At 40.7% G+C, this 21037-nt stretch overlaps 1 protein-coding gene across 3 annotated transcripts in view; it reads right to left on the bottom strand.

Annotated features, from left to right (window-relative positions):
* Ros1 (ROS proto-oncogene 1, receptor tyrosine kinase) overlaps positions 1 to 21037 on the bottom strand; it is a 124509-nt gene that overhangs the window by 63290 nt on the left and 40182 nt on the right. Inside the window, exons 14-26 of one of the 3 annotated variants that reach the window (XM_055599397.1) lie at positions 19953 to 20165; positions 18990 to 19100; positions 17744 to 17922; positions 16756 to 16947; positions 13330 to 13430; positions 12022 to 12239; positions 11428 to 11588; positions 10936 to 11080; positions 7883 to 8145; positions 5275 to 5338; positions 4786 to 4988; positions 2790 to 2995; positions 1091 to 1368 (exon numbers count right to left, since the gene is read on the bottom strand). In XM_055599397.1, coding sequence (XP_055455372.1) covers positions 1091 to 1368; positions 2790 to 2995; positions 4786 to 4988; positions 5275 to 5338; positions 7883 to 8145; positions 10936 to 11080; positions 11428 to 11588; positions 12022 to 12239; positions 13330 to 13430; positions 16756 to 16947; positions 17744 to 17922; positions 18990 to 19100; positions 19953 to 20165 — 2334 coding nt within the window. Of the gene's footprint in view, positions 1 to 1090; positions 1369 to 2789; positions 2996 to 4785; positions 4989 to 5274; positions 5339 to 7882; positions 8146 to 10935; positions 11081 to 11427; positions 11589 to 12021; positions 12240 to 13329; positions 13431 to 16755; positions 16948 to 17743; positions 17923 to 18989; positions 19101 to 19952; positions 20178 to 21037 lie in introns of all 3 variants that reach the window. The other 2 variants (XM_055599396.1, XM_055599395.1) reach the window with 2 other exon arrangements.

The raw sequence follows: 21037 nt of genomic DNA, 5'->3' as shown, positions 1-21037 counted from the left end.
ATCATCCACTGCAGGATTACAGACACATGTGACACTATGCGCCAAACACCCAAGCTCAGGTCCTCACACTTTTAAGAAAAGTGTTTCACGGTTGATCAGTCTATCCAAACCTACAATAATCCTCCTTTTACTTTTTATTTTTTACTTTGTGTATATGTTTGATGGTATATGTGTTCATGCTTGTGTTTGTAGGCATGCCTGTGTGCATACATATGCACGCATGCACTTTTGTGCATATGTAGAGGTCAGATGTCAATTTGCTATGGGTTTCCTTCTAGTAACTAGCCTATCTCAGATTTGTCAAATTCAATTTAGACTAAGGTTATAATTTCTTTTGTTTTATTTTGGCTTGGTTTCTTCTTGTTGTTTTTAGACAGGGTCTTTCTATGTAGCCCTGGCTATCCTGAAACTCACTATGTAGGCTAACCCAGTATCAACTTCACAGAGATTTGCCTGCTTTTGCCTCCCAAGAGCTGGAATTAAAAGTGTGTGTCATCATGCCAAGCTAAGATTATAATTTTAATTGCTGTTTGTGCGATTAAAATTTATAAGCCCGGAGCTCATCAATTCTGCTAGACATCAGCTCAGGCCAGCAGTTTGTAAGGATCTTCCTGTCTCCACCCCCCTCCTGCCAGGACTACAGGTATGCATCACCAACTGCTATTTATGTGAGTGCTAGTGATTCAAACTCAGGTTCTCATTTTTGTACAGTAAGTGTATTACTAACTAAGCCATCTCCCCATTCCCTGTAAGCTCTTCCTAAAAAACAGGAAAGTTTGGGGAGATATTTTTTTGCCAGCTCTTCCAGAGCTGTTATAAATGATGATAATATCATCTGTTATAAATGATGATAAACATGCTGGAAATAGAGCTCAGTTGAGATTGTCTAGCACGTACTGCTGGGTTCAATAGCGAGCACTTCATGAAACTAAACCCGATGGCCCACATCTGAAATTCAAGCACTTGGGAGGTAGAGTAAGGCAGATCAGAAATTCAAGGCATCCTTGGCTACAGAGTGAATTTGTGGCCACCTTGGGTTACATGAAACCTATCAAAAAGAAGAATAGAAATGCACACGTCAGAACATTACCAAGGATGGCAGGTACCGTGATGATTTTCCAACACTGACATCCTTCCAGATCCATGGCCCAGATCTCTCGTCCTTTAGTAAAGTATATCCATGGTCTCTTTGGGTCAGAGGTATCAACAGTCATTGCTCCACTTAACTCAGACTCTGTCACATTACAAGAACATTGGCTCCTTCCATACTGGTTTGAGGCATGTAGAACGGGGCACAAGGTGTGATTGCTAATACTGCAGTAGAACATCCGATGGCCCAGATCCGAAACTTCTGTCCAATATAAGCGACTATAAGGAGGAAGGGGGAAATAACTTCAATTTAATGAAGAAAATATGTCACTTCAAATATTAGTTTCTAATGAAGATGATTCATGTATAATAATGAGTGGACAAATGCAGCTTAATTAGGGAGTAAGCATGCCCAAACACCAAATAACTTCCTTCTGAAATGGAGAAGGTCACAGGAATTCCAACTCAATATTGCCAATGTTTATTATTATTATTATTATTATTATTATTATTATTATTATTATTAATGTGCTACAGCCAAAGCCTTGAGCTCTAATGACCTTGGACTCAGTCTGAGCACCTTCAGTGGCCATTAATGGCTTTAAATTCCAAATATTTTTTTAGTATGCCTTACTCCATTCTGTTTCTGTTTCATAATGTCAATAAACAACCTAGTTTCATAATGATCTAGGTCCATGCTTGTGGTGCAATTAAAAATGTCCTTTGCGGGCTGTAAAATTGATACTCAGTTGCTGAATGGAGGTCTTAAGACTATATTATGAAGATATAAATTTTATTGTTGGGCCACAGCTGCTGCCCACCCTGTCCTTGTCTTATCTACTTCTTGTCTTTACCACCTGGAACAGTCATAAAACTCACTGCTACAAAAATTTGTTATGGCTTTGCTTCTGGTAATTAGCCTATCTGTGGCTTAGCCAAATTTTCAACATGTATTAAGATTATAATCTTAATTGTTGCTTGTAGGATCAAAAATTTATATGGTAGAAGTTAAACCTGGAGTTTAGATGGAAATTGTGTCTCTGAGGCTTACTTCTTAGTCTTTTATTTTCCACATTTTGAGTTGGGGTGGTCTCGTTAAATCACTGCGGTTGGCCTTAGGCACACACTGATTCTGCTTCCACCTGGGTTCACCCAACTTCATAAAACTTATATCTTCATAATATAGTCTTAAGACAAAATTGAGTATCAATTTTCCAGCCCAGAAAGGACATTTTTAATTGCACCACAAGCATGGACCTAGACCATTTTGAAACTAGGTTGTTTATTGACATTACAAAACAGAAATAGAGAGTGGAGGAAGGCATACTGAAAGATCTGAAAATATATTCAGAATTTACAACCATTAATGGCCACTGAAGGTACTTCAGACTATGAGTGATTGAAATGACACATATGGATCACCAATCTTGGCTCAGAATTATTCACTGAAATTTAATATAGCGTCCAACCATGTGCTCCCAGAAACTGGGAGCTAAGGCCAGAAGATTGGGGAGTTCAAGTCATCAGTGGCTACATTGCCAGCTCAGTTCGAGCTATGTAACACCCTCTACAAAACAAAAAAAAATAAAGTTACCCATGAGCCTTTAAGCATCTTATTTTACCATTATTGGCTTTTAATATTAAGCAAAGATGTTACATTACAATCTATATTTATTTCATCACAATAAAGGTACTCATACCTTAAAAGGGGATACATAGAGAAAGAAATTATCGTTGAAGGCCTTTTGCAAATCTTCACCTCCCTAGGGGATTTCACCTTGTGCTCAAGGTCAACATCGAATATCTGTGTTCCATTTTGTGATGCTTTCCGAGCAAGGTAGAGGTGTCTGGCAATCCAGTCAACTGCAATAACTGTAACATCAGAGACCACTGCATCCTGGAAAAGCTTAGCACAGGAGAGAGAGCACAAGCAAGAAGGTCACTCACTCTTTTCCACTTGAAAACTTCGATGACTGGCTGCAAAGTCCTCTGTGGCCTAGCAGGGCTGTTCCTCCCTTGGGGTGGGGGGTGGGGGGAGTCAAATAGCAAACTGCCTGGTGAACATCTCCAAGCGAGTTACTCCAAAACTAAGAACCCACTGACCTACCCTACCCTAAACCTCTGTGTAGCTCGCACTTTGTATTGTTAAAGACGCCCAACATTTAACCCAAGGAATCATGCTGAATATACGTGTCTCCTTCTTCTCACACCACTAAATGGGGAGCTAGTCTGCATGGAAATCCCTCTGCAGCTTGTCACCTCCTTTCTCCTCTCATTCACTGTCACCTAACTCCCAGTGCTAAAAGAGAGCTCATTCTAACACATAATTTGGAACTGGACATGGTGGTGAGCATCCGTAAGGCCAGCACCGAACAGGTGGAAGGAAGAGAATCATGAATTCCATGTCAGCCTCGGCTGCATAGTTAATTTGAGGCCAGCCAGTACCGTGTAAGACTGTATCTCGAAACAAAAGAATAAAATAAATAATGAAATAAAGAAATAAAAAAATAAAAAAGAATACAATAAAATGAAAACTTTAAAAGATTTAAAATTAAAAAAAAAAAAAAAAAAAAAACCTCTCAATTTGACCAGTAAATGACTCACTAAATATCTCTAATAGCTTACTCTTAGCTTTCAGGAGGCTGTTATCCCACCCACAATCCCAGCCTAATTTATCACCCTTACCGCTGAGATTCTTTCTCCTCACCTCTGCCAAGCACACTGTGGCGCCCTCGGTTCCCTGCCGTTGTCCTGGAGCGCCCCCTGCTGCTCTTATCCCCCACCTTCACCTGGCTCACCTTTATGCAAAACAGATTTCGACTTTCTACAGAGCATCATAACCTGGCCTCCGCACAGCAGTTACGCTACTCTATCTTTGATGTTAATTTCTATTTAGTGAACGGCTACCACAGACGGGCATCTATGCTATGTGTGCTAATCGACTGCCTCATTTAATCTCCATGGGAACCCGAAGGTCAGATCCCGCTTACAGACTCAATACCTTCTGGTCTCTGCTCTATGCAGAAGGAGCATAAATAAGTGTCGTGAAATCAGACAGTAAAGCCTCCCTCCCTTAGTCATTACGCAATACTGCCCTCCTGGTCTCAGAGTAACCACGGACCAGCTTTGTGAAGAGCAAGGCCTGTAACGCTTTGCCTCCTCTTAGAGTTCAGATCTAGGAGGTCCCCGCAAAGCCCATGTAGTAAAGTCATGGTCCAAACCTTGTAGCTACTGGGAGGAGGTGAGCCCTTAGAGGGGGTACCTTGTGGGGGTACCTCTGGGTAACTGGGTGTGGGGCTGTGGTCTCTTTCTGCCTCTCCTCTCTTGAATAAGAGAGGAGCAGCTGAACAGCTCGGTACAGAACCTACCATGAAGTGCATCCTCATCACAGACTCAAAATCACCAAGGCCAAAGGACTATGAACGAAGCGTCAGAGCAACCTTTCTCTTTTCTGTTTAGGCTGACTCTCTCGGAGACGCATTCTAAGAGAAGTCACTGTGTGTCAATAGCCCCAGGAGCAAAAACCTAGCAACCGGTCTTGACTGACGTGCACAAAACTCGTTCTGTATTTACACATGTGTGGCTCAATGACCACACATTAGTGACTATCTCAATCATCCTAATCTTGAGGGTTGACCCACTGGCCGGTCATCTTAATTACATCCTTCACGTCAAGAGAATCCCAAAAGAAACTACCTTAGAGCTAGAACGATTGTGCAGATTCAAAAGGAAGAGCGAGTCTCCTTGAGCAAAATACCCCATTCCATCATCCGCCGTGTACCCCACCGTGCTGATGTCTCCCTCCGTGGAAAATGTCCACACAACTTGACTTCGGTCCATGTCTAGGAGCACAATCTTATTGCCAAGAAGAGATATGAGATACGGAAATGGTTTGATCTCTGAAAATGAAACGTAAGTGGACAGTGCACATAAGAAAAGAGCTTCAGGTTAGAAACCACCAGCAGTGTTGAAATCTTCGCGCGCTTCAGATTGGTCTAACACATCAGACTCGAGGATAACTATAAGGCCCTCTGATCCCGAGCTTCTTCAAACTGTTTTGGTGTGGAAAACATATTTTATTTGACCTTAACTTTTAATCCAGAGCTGGCATTCCTACTCCTAAACCTAACAGCAAAAAATGCATACTTTCAAATCATCACTTACAGATTTTTAGGTAACAAATACCTGATGTTTTAGCGATAACTATATCAGAAAATGGCCCTGGCCCTTTGGACGTGAAGACTCGAACCTAAAAAAAAAAAAAAAAAAAGGAAGAAATTTTAAAAAATGTACTCATAGGTGTTCTTATTAGCTATAAATTCTAAGACTGCTACATTGTGCAATATTCATTGTATACTCCTAATATGAAATCATTGTTTATATCTAAGTAGATTATAATAAATAACTGAGAGACAAAATATTGGCCTGTACCCACAGTTGACTTCCCGATCTAGAAAAGTGTGAAGAATAGTAAGTACTGCCATTGTGTGGGTAAGGTCTGGAGATTATTGGGTAACACAGATGTGGTGCTATACTGACTAATTCGATTGTGTTAATTCTTACTCAATACAAGCTCAACGTATCACTAGTCATCACGCCCGGAACATATGCAATCTTTACTCATCAAACAAATATTCTTAAATAACTAAAAGGTCTTCATCTTTTTTCCAAAAACAGATTATATAAAATAATTAGCAGATATAAGACCGTACAAATTATGGCAAGTTAAAAAAAAGACTACACTTCCTAAAAGGAGGTTTAGAAGGAGAAAAGAAGCAAGCCTCCTTGTATCTGAAAGCAAGTATGCAGTTCACATGCATTCTCTTTGGAGCTTCACAGCTACACAGGAGTTGAAACTGGGTCAGGGTTATGAGTACGCTCATCTACGGCACACAGGTAGACTGCAGAAGGGCCGTATCTTCTGAGACCTGCATATCTTCTCTTCACTGTGTCATGCTACATGACAACAGGAAAGTCTTCACTTTAACTTTTCAATCTATCTTATCATGTAATAGATCGTTTCTTTTTCCAAACCTTGCATGTGTAAAGTAGCCTACAAGGAAAACTGGCATATATGATGATAGTCTCAAAGTACAGGATCTGAAGTGCTCTATCAAGAAAGTAATAGATTGTCTTAGTATACTTTCAACACTAAATGTGTTTTACTGTATTGTGTGCTAATGCCTGTGTGTACATTGGTGGACCCAAGCAGTCTTCAACTCTGAATAAGACTATGTTAGATGTACCTAAACCTATCACTCTGTATGGTTCTCTACTGATGAAATTTGAAGCTACACATAAATTAGACACAATTAGAATATGGATATAACTGGACCACTTATTGGTCTGAACAAATAGAAATTAGTATTATTTTATTTTTATATGTAACTCTTGATTAGTATATAGGCATAACAAATTATTCATATAATTATTAAATTTGAATTTTACCAAAAAATATTCATAAGAAACTAAAACCTCCCAAATAATATCCAAAACACTTATCCCCAGAAATGTAGAAAATAAATGTAAATATGTATTGCTGTCAAGAATATAGTAATTGAGGGGCTGGAGAGGTGGTTCAGTGGTTAGGAGCATGGTCTGCTCTTCCAAAAGACCAGGGCCACCATGGCAGCTTCCAAATATCTGGAACTTCAGCTCCAGGGTATTCAGCACCCTCACACAGACACACGTGCAGGTAAAATACCAGTGCATATAAAATTTAGAAAAAAATAATATGGTAGTTGATGAAGAAATGAAAATTATCAAGCTATTTTAAGTAAAAATGTATCTCATAAATTTAAAGTATTAGAATGAAATGGCACTAGATACTTTTCTTGATTCCTCATCAATTTTTGCTCTTAATGGACAGATGATTCCTGTGAGAGATCAGCTAGGCAAGTTCTCAGCTTCTATTTCTGTATGAAGGCCCAAGTTTGGGCATTCGGGTAATTCGCAGAGATAATTGCCACGTGTTGCAAAGGACCACAGAAGTTGCATGCGGCATTTCACTGCCTAGTCATGCAGCCTTGGGAGTTAGCTGACAGATCCAGGAACCAACTGTGACAAAGAGCACAGAATAACTGATCATAGTAGGTAGCCTATGAGTGCACAAACACATAATGCCTTACTCTCAATGTGAACAAAACTCTGAATGCAAGACTGCTGTCAAAACATCCTTTACCCAAGCTGTGCTTCTGTGTGCATCTTCTGACTGCTTGCTTCCTCTGCTCACAGTGGAATTAAATTTAAGACTTTTTTCAAGACAAGGTTTCTCTCTATGAAAGGATAGTTTCTATCCTTCCAGAAACTAACTCTGTAGACAAAGCTTGTCTCAAACTCAGAGAGATCCATCTTGCTCTGTCTCCTGAGTGCTGAGACTTACAGCATGTGCCACCACCATGAGGACAAAGTAGGAATTCTTAACCCAGGGGTAATTTAACTCAAGTGGTAATTAACCACCCCTTATGACACTATTAAAATTCATATCATGGAGGCTGAAAAGATAGCTCAGGCATTAAATGCTAGACTTGCAATCAAATTATAAAGCTTCTTCACACAGGAGCTGGAGAGACAGTGAGGAGAACATACTGCTCTTTCAGTGGATTCAAATTCACTTCCCAGTACCCACAAGTGGGGCTCATAACTGCTGTAACTCCTGCTCCAGCGAATCCAACATCTCTTGCCTCCACATACCTGTACATATTCACATGCAGAAATGCAAGAATATAATATAAAATAATAAAAATAAACTCTAAAAACAAAAAGATGTGTACCCCTGCTTTCTCTCTCATACCTGGAAAGCAACCATAAACCCAGGACTCAAGGCCTCAAGCTGAAAAGACATGACTGAGGGCGTGACACTGACAGAAATCCAGTCTTCCTTTGTTTTATTTGTACCGCTTTGTTTATATATATGATAGAAGATTTCAAATTTGGTTAGCACTCCATTTTCATGATTGGGTTTATTCCACCTAAACTCTACCACAACTTCATTCTTGTTGGCGTATCTTCCGCTTGACAATACAAATATTCTGGGGTTCTCTGGTGCTGATGGAACTGAAAAGTAGACACACAGATGGGGCAGAATATAACATAAGGCTGGTTTTACTACTGATGATCATGGTGTGGACATCTTAGCAAAACTATTTCTCATACCAGACCATTGAAGTTCATTTTTCTCATTCTTATATTTATGGTTGTGAGCCCAGCCTTTAGCAGCTGAGCCATCTCTTCAGCCCCATTTTTCTCATTCTTAAGGCTCTGCTTAGAGGAATAACCAACAGGTTTCTTCAGAAGCCCACCCTGATATTTCAGCAAGTCTTCATAGCATCCTTACATCCTAACCACTGATGTTCTTACATCCTACCCATTATCCTCTTATTACTATTTAAGCTCATCTTTCTCATCTGTACCCCAGACAGTTGAAATGTAACTGGTTATCCCCAGGAAAATAGAATGTTCACTCTCATCCTGATAGAGTGGTTTAACTGGTGCTAATTATTGGGGGGGGGGGGGGTAGGGTCATTAACTACAACTGCCCTTCCCCAGGTCAAGAGTGGAATAGAGCAGAATAGGGATTCTGGTCCTCTTGATACTAACCCTCATATGGCTGACAGGTATCCCAAGACTACAGCTTGAGCATCCCATCACCCACTATGCTAGAGTTGACCTAAGTCATGTATTCCTGGACCATTCTATTCCACGTATCCTTCTTCTGTCTTGAAAGTCCTCTTCAGGGACTTTCCTTCCCCATTTCCAGTCTCACTGCCTCCCAGTTTTTCTCACTCACACCTCTATTTCATCCCCAGGCCCTTTTACACTTTCATCTCTTGTGGTATAATAGTTGTGGTAGTCTGAGTAAAAACAGCCCTCGCAGGCTCATATAATTGAATGTTTAGTGGAATTATAAGGTATTGTCTTGTTGGAGTAAGTATGGCCTTGTTGAAGGAAGTGTGTCACGAGGGGTTGGCCTTTGAGGTTTCAAAAGCTCATGCCAGGCCCAGTGTCTTTCTCTCTCCCTGCTGCGTGTAGATCAGGGTATAAAGCTCTCAGCTTCAGTGCCATGCCTGCCCTTGTGCCATCATGTTCACTGCTATGTTGATAATGAACTAAGAGTGACTAAGACCTTCCTACACGATTTCTCACAATCCAGCTAAAGTCTTCTGTGACCATATAAATTCATCTCCCTCTTCTAGGAATACTTGAGGCATCTTGACAAAGTTGAAGATTTCATAGCATTATCTGACTCCTATAGGTCATGGTTCTCAATTCAGTTATCATGTCCTCGTTTCTATTATACTAGAAGCAAATGCGTTCATTTCATACTGTTTTATGGACTCCATAGAAAATTTATTCTTGTTCTTATTGAAGACCTCCCAAATCTAGTATTGAAGTGATATAAAATAAGTGCTTAATATAGATCAGAAAGCCTGAATGATTGTTTGCTATGCTGCAAACATTCTGAGGTATGGGCCAAATCCCATTATTCTTCCTTACTGCTACCAATATCTGTCAGATGTTTACCAGAGGATCCTAGAAGATCCCCTGAGGGATACAGTGAAGGAGTCAGCTTATGGAATTTTACTTCTTTACCTTATTTTTAGCATATAGTCTGGAGGTTAGTCTCACAGAGACCCGGCAGAAACAGATGTTCTTACCACACAGTCTGTTCTTAAATAGGGAAGCCTTCTGCAAGTGAATTTTTGGGTAAATTTTTACTGACTGATGTAGTTTTTACCTTAAGGAAGCTGCTTGTGGCTTTTTGCTTTAAAAGTGCTCTCTGAGTGTTGAATAAATGAGTCTTGATCAGAACCGTGTCTCGACTCCATTCCTTGAATCTCTGTCCTTATCATTCCCAGTCCCTCCTTCAGGTAACCCGGCTCGACTTGCCCCATGGAATGGGCCAATATAGTCATGTTCATTTTAACAGAACTGCACCACCAAAGCCCAAGACAATTTTAGAGCATAACTGGATCCAAATGCTTCCTGGGGCAGAAAATGCCCATATCTCACTATGTTCCTGCTGTGGTTGATAAATATCATTGAATAAATCATACCATAAAAAGTATCTTGCTGAGTGGATCTTTCTGTTTATTGAGCTCTTACCACCTGCTGGGTCCTTTCTTAGAAATTTGTAGAACTTAAATTAATACATTACTATCATTAACCCATATTTGCAAAAATGACGTCAGTAAGCTCAATGAAACTCCAGTAGAACCTCTGGTTGCGTTCTTGCCATTTAGAAGCTATTTCACACAAGCCTCTAGAGCTTCCCTTCTCACTTCCATAGCTAAGATTAGAACAACTATCTTGTGTACAGCAGAGCTGTGCGGACATCATCAAGCATAGGTAGGTAATAAATGTTTAATAAAAGTATGATGCCCGTAAGCATGCATGGTACACTTCAAAGTGCTATACAACCTGTGAGGATAAGGAAGGCTGGTGTTCTTTTTCCAAATACATTTCCAAGAAGCATAAAATCTGGACACGAGATACTTATGCTCAGAACGCTGAGTTAACGCCACCATTAATACCTGGTGCCCTTCAGAGCCCGTCCGCCTGACAGGATATTTCACAGACTTCCTGAAACACGTTTTTGCCTCTTACATATCACTACAGTACAGGAAAAATAGTTCTTAATCTTCCAAATACTCATCTTTGCAAATATATTCACGGGCTCATTTTGATGATACTATTGTAGTCTCCCAGAAGTCATCGAAATGTCATTGAAACTATACACCTCTATAAAGCTGAAAGTCATTTTAACTGATATTGAGTATCCATTCCATGCCAGGCAAAGAGAGAACTTGTGTCTTATTATTGTTTTTAAAACAGATTTTACTTTACCTGATTCGGGTGCACGGAGCGATAAAGATGTCTTTTGGCCCTTTCCCCAGTAGGTATAAGGAGTGACAGAGAGATTAAATAAAGCATAGGGCTCCAGCCCTTCCACAGTAAAAACAGGTAAAGGCTGTTGTTCAATAGCCAGAAACTAAAATATAAGCACAAAACATTTTTAGACAGAAAATTATTAACTTTTTCACTCATAAGTAACTAAATTTTCTAAATTTGGGGTTACTTCCAAAATCAAAACTTGAAATCTTGGAAATGCAAAATTTGCTCATTACTATGGCTTTGAGATAAAGCAGGTAAGCCCTAGCCCGCACCACAATTAGCAGAGCAGAAGCAGCTGCAAAAGTGCTATCAGGAATATGCTTTGTAACCAAACTCTATGGAAAAACATCCAGAGCTGTGCTTGGGTAAGTGTACAAATCACATATACCTAGCTGTAATGATGAGGCGGTACCTTTGGGGAATAGCATAGAACCAGCAACATACCTTAGAATGAGCGCTAAACTCCACACTGTAAAAAACTATGCCCCAGTCCACCGCTGGAGGCTCATTCCACAGGATTTGGAAACTTGAACTGTGCCCTTCAATCCGAAATGAAGAGTCCTGAACATAATCTGGAATAACTTTGGGAGTAGAGGAAAAGTTCCCTGTGGAATGAGAAAGAAAGGATGAAAACAATGAGAAAGATAAGCAGAGAATCATGGACATCCAGCAGAAATTACTAATAATTAGAATTAAAAGCAGGTGTGGTGGTGTATGCCTATAATCCCACCAGAGGGTGGAGGCAGAGGGTTTATCTCAGAACCTTAAACACAGTCTCAGCTACAAAATGACTCCTAGGCCAATCTTGGCTGCCCGAGACTTTGTCTCCAAACAAACAAATAAATGTCAATTTTTTGTCCATTTTTTTTAAACTGTCTTACAGGCTGTTAATTTGGTTTAAGATTAAATTTGCTATCTACAAATTAAAAAAACACTAATTTTCTTTTTCTTAAGAATTACGTTGCAAGAGGGAAAGTACCTATCAAAATAACTATTGAAGAGGCATGAAGATGAATAGGAACGGATAAAATACTGTACCTGGCAGAGGCTTGAGGGATGTCTGTATAATCGTGAACTGGTTGAATTTTGCTGGCTCTGAAACAGACACACTGGTTCTCTGACCTATTTCCTGCGCTGTAATGATCCTAAAGCCATTGATCCAGAAAAGTCGACCACTGTAGTACATCAGCGCATTCTGGGAAATTTCAGAAGTACTCCAGGCTGCAAACTCGGTGATAGTCGCATCCCCAGTACTGCTAAAACATAATGTCAAACATAATGCATCTGAAGTGGGGGGAGGACTGGAAGACACAATCTCATACCCAGTTATGTGCTTGTAAATGAATACATGTGTGTCTGTGAACATGTGAACAAGAAAAAATATTTGAAACAATTTCGATGTTTTTACTTTCGTATTAAATTGATTTTAATTTTTCTTAAATTATCAAACTTAAGCCAAACTTTCTTATTAAAGAGAGAAAGAGAGAGAGAGAGAAATTGCAAGAATACACACAAGTTTCAGGCTTGCACAGATCCTTGTGGTTTGGGTAACACTAACAGCACAACCTGAATTCTCACTTCTTCACTAGCAGAGTTCACATCTAGTTTTCTCTTGTGCTTCCGTAACACTAACTGTTGTAGAAAGACCTAGTGCTAGGTAATGCTAGGTTTTTCCAAGCCTTAGGAAAAAGTTTTCGTCCAGAAAGAAAGCCACAAAAAAAAAAAAAGATACAAATTTGCCATATGTTCAAAAAGATCCACAAGGGCATATGAGTGGAAGCAGAAGGGCTTGGAGTCACCAAGGACATACAATAACCCAACACTGGAGACAGCATGAGTTAGCGTTCTAGCACAATTATAACTTTTTTAAAAGAAAACCTATTTGAGGTGATTTGAAAAGGAGATAGACGAAGATGAAAGAATTTGTGGGCATTTACCCAGGAGGGAAGGCTCCACTTTTGTGTGCACAAGAACCCCAATCCACAGAGACACGAACTAAACTGTCACTGGCCTGGGAGAGCATCGGTCTGGTCTACCTAATAACTTCACCCAAACATCTCAACCCAGCTCACATAACACCAACAAAAAGAGCTGACATGCCACCTGATTATGCCCATGCCCCTCTGCAAATGAATGAATTTGCTGTTATGGGTTGTTATTCACACAGTAGGTAGGCCTGCACGCAAATAATTGATCCTCTCCTTTAACTGTCTATAGAATAGGAGCATAACAACACCAAGAATTCTGTGTATGGGTGAAGTCCCTTCATGGGGCTTTCGCGGGAAATAAAAAGACATGTTAAGAAAGGCAAGAAATTCTCTCTGAGCCTTCCAGGGATCCTCTCACCTCCATCCTCGAAGAACAGCTGTGTACAGATGAATACACTGATTGTCCTGCACCAGCCAGTACAGGAGCCCATCACTCAGGTCTAACGTTAGAGCAATAACCTAAACAGAAAATAAGGTAATAAAATTAGCCACGCCTGAGGACATAGCTCAGTTGTAGAGTACTTGGCTAGCAAGCTTGCAAACATCTTTTCACTCCCCTATGCTGCAAAAATAGAAAGAAAGTGAATCAAACACAGATTAAAACATACCTTTGTGAGCAGGTCAGACTTCAACTATAGATTTCTCTTCAATATCTTTTGAATAATGAACTTAGGGATTTTTTTATGTTCACTAAAAATCAAAATTATATATATATATAATTTATGGAAATGTGCATACATTCCCTGAAATTCTTCAAAAGGCAAGAATACCAGTTATTCAGTTTTATACACTTAGTTCTGGTGACTATCAAAATGGGGTTCTTAGCTGAGCAGTACTGGAAAACTTTTGAAGAATACAATTTCAAACCCACTCCAGAGCTGCTCAGTTTGAAATGCAATTTGCATCAAGCTTTGTCTAATACTAGCTGTAACTTTAGAATCTTTAGCCAAACAGGAAAATCACTTATTGCTTAAACCAGTTGTTCTCTAAGAATGCTGAACAAGAGAGTTTTAATCACAATTACTAGGCTTCACCTTATCATATTGTGATCCCTGGGGATAAAACCGAATCTCAAAGATGCTTTAAAACTCCTCCACTTGATGAAACCTGATAGGCTATGGTCAAATAGAAGGGGAGATTTCCTTCCCTATCAGTGGACTAGGGGAGGGTCATAAGGGGAGAAGAGAGAGGGAAGTTAGGGCTGGGAGGAGCCAAGGAGGGGCTACAGCTGGGATACAAAGGGAATAAATTGCAATAATTAATTAATTAATTTTTTAAAAATTCCCACATTGAAGTCCAGTGTGCCACCTGCTAACACATGGCTATAACCCCAGTATTTAGAAAGTGGAAACCAGAAGACCAGGAGTTCAAGGCCAGCCTCAGCTACATAGAGAGTTGGAGGCTAGCCTAGTCTATGTGAAACTCTATCCCCTCCCCACCAAAATAAATATAAACACTGTATTTTCTGTTGATTGCATCCAAAAGCATTCTGAGACAGTACAAAGAGATATATACATACACACAGGGTGTTCATGTCTTACAATCGGATAATCAAGCATATAGAAAGCCTCATTCCCAGGTAAGAAGTGGAGGTAGGATAATCAGGAGTTGGAGACCAGTCCAAGGCCCTTTCTCAGAAAGGAAATAAAGAGGAAGGAGAAAGGATGGAAAGTAGCAAGGGGGGGGGGGGAATGGAGGCAAGGAGGAGTTTAAAAAGAAAGAATTCGTGAGTCATTGAAAACTTTAAAAGAATTCAATAAGATGTCCAAGAACTAAAAAATACTTCCTGATAGTTTATCCTACGACAAGTGAACCATCAGAAAGTAGCTGACCACAAAACCTCATACTTGTCAGGCAACCACAGACAGACATTGATTCCTTCTCTGGGCGAAATGCACTTTGAAGGCTTTAACATTTGTAATCCCGCTTTACCTCCTGCTGCTTTGAGATGTGTTGATTTTCTTTTCTCTCAATGTGAAATCGGGTTAAACGTGTTTGGTTGTTTGTCTTATTTCGTGTTTGTGGTACATGTGTGTGTGCACATGTGTGTATGTTGACCGGATGTTAATGTCTGGTGCCTTCCTCAGTCTCTCTCCACCTTAGCTTTTGAAATAGGGTTTCTCACTGCACCTGAAGCTCACCCTCTGGCTAGACGAACTAGCCGACAAGCTCCGGGGTCTGCCTGTCTATGCCTTCCGCAGCACTACCGGTCCAGCCACACACCTCTCTACCTGGCCTTTCCTTTGGTGCTGAGGAGAACATCAGTGTTAGCTCTTTGTTTTGCTATTTATAATAAAAAACAAAAACACTAGAGCTTTCTAAACTACAAAATAACTGCCTATGTTTCAGCAAGGGATTTTGTAAGTCTTTTTGCTCAAATACAACAAGTATCCAGACCATAAGTAAATTCAGGAGTTGAACAAGTCTCATTCCTCTCAGTCCATAGTCCCATGTCCAAATTAAGCCAGGTGTCCCATAGATCTCTGTAACAATTATCACGTCTAGTAAATTCTGATGTGAATTGAAATCTTTAGTCGCAGTTTAATGCTCTAAGTTAAATGTATCAAATATGAAAAAAATCACATTTGCTGACTGTCTTTTTTTTCAATCATGTAAATAATTGTGTCTTTCTACAGACAATGAGGTGACTGTGCTTTCTTATGTCTGCTGGTTGGAGACAGCAGCTTGTTATGAGATCAATCCACAGAGGAGCGTGAAGGAAAAGTATCCATTTAAAATGCACAGTGGTAGGCTGCAGAGATGGCTCACTTTGTGAAATACATGCTGCACAAACAGAATGACCTGAGTTCAGATCCCCAGCCTCCAGGCAACAGTCAGAGTGTGCCAGTGTGCTGTAATGTCAGTGCCGGCAGAGCAGGGACAGGTGGAGCTCATTGGCCAGGCAGCCTAGCTAAACTGATGAACTCCAGATTCACTGAGGCAACTTTGTCTCAAAAAATAAGGTGAAGAGAACCAGATGGTCTGACCCTGTTGCTGAAATAACACACATCCTGGCTGCGTGAACAAGAAGATCAAGCTGGAACAATTTTTTTTTTCCCTCTTTGATGGCTAGCTTTCATATTTCAAGGAAGTTTTTTTGTTGGTAGTAGTGATGGTGTTTTTTTTTTTTTTTAAGCTGCTTGGAAGAAAAGGCATTAACAGTCTTACCTCATTTGAACCCTAGTAACTACAAGACCAACCTGCCGAGCAAGATGTGACTGCTTGTGCAATAGTGACACTGTTGTTAAAGGGCAGGGTGTAACCAACTCAATGACTACATCTGAGGCTCACTCTACAGGAGGGAAGCCAGGCCCAGCACTGAAAGCTTAATTAAAACCCACGTCAGGAGAGTTAATAGGCCCTAGAGAAGGAACTAGACACTGTTGTTTAGCTTAAATGACATAGCGTCAAATTGCCTTCTAAGAAAGAGACTGGAAGGAATGAGTGGGGATAAATAGAGATGGGAGAAAAATGAGAATAAGGGAGTGATCAGAATGCATTGTATACATGTATTAACATTATAAGCTGCCAAACATGGACTCGCTCAGGATGAGGCAAGCTACAAAAATCTCCATGTTATATTTGAACTTAGTAATTAATCAGTTCTGACCACCAAATAAGGTTTAGGGAAATGCTGGTCATACAGTGATCTTACTTTAGTAGCATTTTCTTTAGAATTCTACCTCAACTAAAGCAAATAGAGGGAGTGTTGTCATTACTATAGAATGGTATCATTTAGTATTATTAAATAATTACATCCTTTTTTTTTTTTTAATTTTATCACCTTTTTGCCAGACAGCCAGGGCTGAGCCTGCAGTACAAGAGAACTTTCTCCATTTAGTCTGGTGCTTTCAACGGAGTACAGTGTAGTCCAATACAGATAGCCACCAACTGAATCCACGGCCATGTCGTTCACCAACAGCTTGACGTGAGTCACAATGTCTGTGTGTCCTGTCAACACAGACTGCCTCTGGATCTGGAGAACAGGACGGTATTGCCAGATAAATATTTTCAAGTGGCGCCAAGGTTTCTGAGCGGTGCAATGCAGTCATGAGCAGGCCCTCTCACTCATTTGTATGTTCCCTCACTCATCCAACCACCAATAGTTGTCAGCACTCGGTGGGTGCTGGGTTGTGGGCTAAGCCTTGGGAAACGATAGCAAACAGACATGGCAACTGCTCTGATTGAACTGCCTTTTTTTCATGTCTAGGAGAAGTAAGTTGAGTTAAAATGTTCAGTATTCCTAATTATATATTCAATCAGTATAGCTATGAATATCTTCTCGTTTGTTCAGGGTCTCTCTAGGAAGCCATGGCTGGCCTAGATCTCATATAAGACTGGCCTTGAACTCAGAGATCTATCTGGCTCTGGGATGGCATCTGGGATGGGGTTAAAGGCATGTATCACCATGCTCAGGGACATTCTTAGTATTTGACTGGGGGCTGGGAATGCAGTCCAAGGGAAGAGCATTGCCCAGTATGTGCAAGGCTCTCTTCATCCCCATGACCACCAAAGAAGAAGAGAATCTTCTTAGACTAAAGGGGATATGCATGTCTTTGTAGAGGATGAGCCTTCTCCTTGCTCCTCTTTTACTATATACTTCCCTAATTTTAATTCTTACAGTTATTGAGTACCTGTTCTATGTCAGGCACTGTACTTTTTTATTCTTAAAATATTACTTCCCAGGGCTGGATAAATGGGTCTATGCCATGCAAGTCACTGAAATGGGCACAATTGCTTTCAAGCATCCAAAGAAGCAGGCTCTCACTTACCACATATGTCTTCCCAGCCCAGTAGAGAAAGTGACCAAGCCATTCAAAGGCCAATGCACCAGCTCCTGTAATGCTGGGTATGTGATAATTCTCTGAGATATCCATACCATTCAGTGGCCGCACATAAACGTTGCCTTTTGTGTCACTGTAGTAGAGGCTGTTGTTATACCAATCCATATCTCAAAATAAAGACAAACAAGCAGCACTTATCTTCATGTGTGCTAACAGAAGTGGGATGAGTCAATCACACCGATGCCTATAAATTATCTGTTCATGAGAACTTACGGGTTCGTCAGGAATATTTAAGTAATGGCTGCTTGTGGTGGTGCAGGCCCTTACTCCCAGTCCTTGTTTGAGGCCAACCTGGTCTATATAGTAAGTTCCAAGCCAAGCAGGGCTTCATTGTAACAGCCTGTCTCACACACACTAAATAAGTCCCAAATCTCAATTCCTGGAACAGGGAAGAGGAGCAAACCTGCAGAGCATCAGCCTGACATTGCCCAAGACGCACTGCTATCTAATTTAACTCCTGAAGAAGTGATGGCAAGCATAAGTATCGTTTTCTTAGATTCCATGAGACTGTCTAGTCTGCCTGAAGCCTCAAAGATCAAAGAGAGGGAGCCACGTTTCCAAACAACTCCAGGTCTCACTCTTTCCGAGAGCATCACACTGACCTTCCCAGTCCAGTTCCCTTGTTGAGTGGACATGCTGTTGCAGACTTAAGGACCGAGTTACAACAGAAAATGAGTAGGTAACTATAGAAGAGTTAATCTTCAGGTGAGGTCATTGTCATGCCACTTTAGAGAGAACACTTTCAGCAACACTGCCCCGGCACAACCTCGCCAACCATGTAGTGAGAGCCTGTCTCACACACCCTACAAAGAGTACTTCCAATACTCTTCAAAGTGCTATGCAGCAGTCCTCCTGCTCTGGTCTTACATCAAAGACACAGTGAGTCATTCAAGAAAAGTTGTGTTCACCAGAACAAGACAAGTTGCTATTAATTGAGGGACAATATTGATAGAACACATGATCATCAATCAAGCCCTTCTGGAGTGGACACAATAAGTAGCCCGGGGTTTTAACAAGTAATGTTTCTACCCAAGACCTGACACTTTCTTGACAACAGCACTGGCAAATGTTTCACAGTTGCCCCGGCAGCCAGAACTCAGTGCCTTCCCTTCACTGAGTCACCTAGGAAGGCACCTGGGTAGGAACCCACACCTAAGTCAGAGAGAGTATCTACCTGACACGTTTCCTACGTCAGAGGATAGGAACTCTCCTGGGCCAAAGCTACTGAGTGGTTTGCTCCAAAGCCCATCTTCTTTCACAGCCATGATGAATGGTGGCTCAGTAGCTATATGGTAAAATAAGAGGAAATTAATAAGAAATATCACACAAAACATACCTTTTTAAAGGCAGGGTCTCACTATGAAACACTAGATGGCCTGGAACAGTCTATGTAGACCAGGCTGGCATCAAACTCATAGAGATCTGCTTGCCCCTGCTTCCCAAGTGCTGTGATTAAGGCTGTGTGCCAACACACCCAACTAAAGCATATTTTTTTAAGTAAAATATTAACATTTTGAAAAACTATATAAGCAATTGCATCCGTTTAGTAGAATTATCTATCTTGTTAAATGTTATTCTGATTTTCACATAAACATTTGAAACCAAACGGGAAGAGAAAGGCACACTCATGCTGCCTCCATAACAGTGTCTAACAGTGTCATGCCAAACACTCATGGTCATGCCACCTTCTACCACCACAGCCACCATGACCACCCACAGCTACTGTTTTCTATGATCATGTTCTGAGAATCCAGAAGCAGTTGTGATAATGACTATATAAATGATACCACTGTCCTTCCATTTCCTTCAGCCAAGATGGCAAAATTCAGCATAAATCATAGGTTCCTCAATTTCTCCAAGACCTTCCTCGGTGAGGAATATTGTGTCTTAATAAACTAAGAGGAAACCAATAAGATGAAAATAAGATTTCTTCAAGTATGTCTTGAAGGATACAAGGTATAAGGTAAGAAACACAAATATCCATGGTGTATTATTTGGTTCTGTGATCCTGAACTAAAACTTCGCCCTCCACAGGTTGGCACAGCTCATTCTTATCTCTTTACAATATGCAGTATAATACATAATATAAAAAGGTGGCCAGGCTAAGCCCCTTCCCTAGGCCAGAGCTTGTCCTCACCTGATACGAGGGTGGTGCCCACTGAAGGCTCTGACCAGGGGCCTGGGCCTTTAGGAGAACTCGCTCTCACAGAAACCATGTATTTTGTAGCACTCAGCAGCTCAGGTACGTTAAGTATGGTCCCTCTTATGTTAGAGAAAACTTGAGTGACTTCAAGAAGCTCTTGGGAGGAAACTTTCACCTCATAAGTCCAGTTCTGCCAGGCAGAAGAACCTAAATGGTTAACTAATGTCATTGACCAGGATGACATCATGAGGACAGACCAAGAAAATCTCAAAAGGAAAGTGATCAGTGAACTATATCAAATGAAGAGAAATTGATTAGTAGTTATGCTTATTCTATTAACAGGGTCAGTATGGTGGCAAGGCAATGGCAGTGCCTGTTCCTCCCGTGCCCCTCACTTAGATCTATTAAAAGAGACAGTTATTTCCATCAGGTAAGGCTATGAGAGCATACTTTCAAAAGCATTTTTGAGATGGGATTCCACCATGTATCCCAGGCTTGCCTTAAATTTGAAATCTTCCTGCTTTAACTTCTCAAGTGCTAAGATCGTTAAGTATGCCATCACACCCAGCTAAGACTCATTCACTCTACATGGCAGACTCTGTAACGTGTTAGAAGGGTTGTCTATAACGCTACCCCATATAACCAGGCTCTTAATTTAAAAGGAAACAATGACTCTCAAACATAATTACCAGAAGCAAAATCAACTTGGGAGGGAGGGAAACTGCCAATTCATTCTCAATGTTAGAGTAAAAGACAGGGAATGGGGGAGGGGGTATCCTTGTATTTCCCAAGGCTAGCCTCAAACTTCCTCCATAGCTGAGGATGACCCTGAACTTCTAATCTTCTTACCACTGCCTCCTTCGTACTGAGATTACAGCTGTACACCATCCATATCCAGTTTATCCATTGCTGGGGATTGAACTCGGGGCTTGGTGCATGGCAGGCAAGCCCTTGATCAACTGAGCTACATCTCCAGCCCTCATTCTCAGTTATGTTTCAAATGTGTAGCAAACAGGCATAATAAGTTTGTCATACAGTAAAAAATTGTCAAACTGTACTAAGTATTACTGTCTGGTGGA

This window comes from Psammomys obesus, unplaced genomic scaffold, assembly GCF_907164565.1.
Source record: "Psammomys obesus unplaced genomic scaffold, mPsaObe1.curated_primary_1811, whole genome shotgun sequence".
Classification (NCBI taxonomy): Eukaryota; Metazoa; Chordata; class Mammalia; order Rodentia; family Muridae; genus Psammomys; species Psammomys obesus.
Note: the sequence above shows the minus strand (reverse complement) of the source record. Positions and strands in the feature narration are given on the sequence as shown.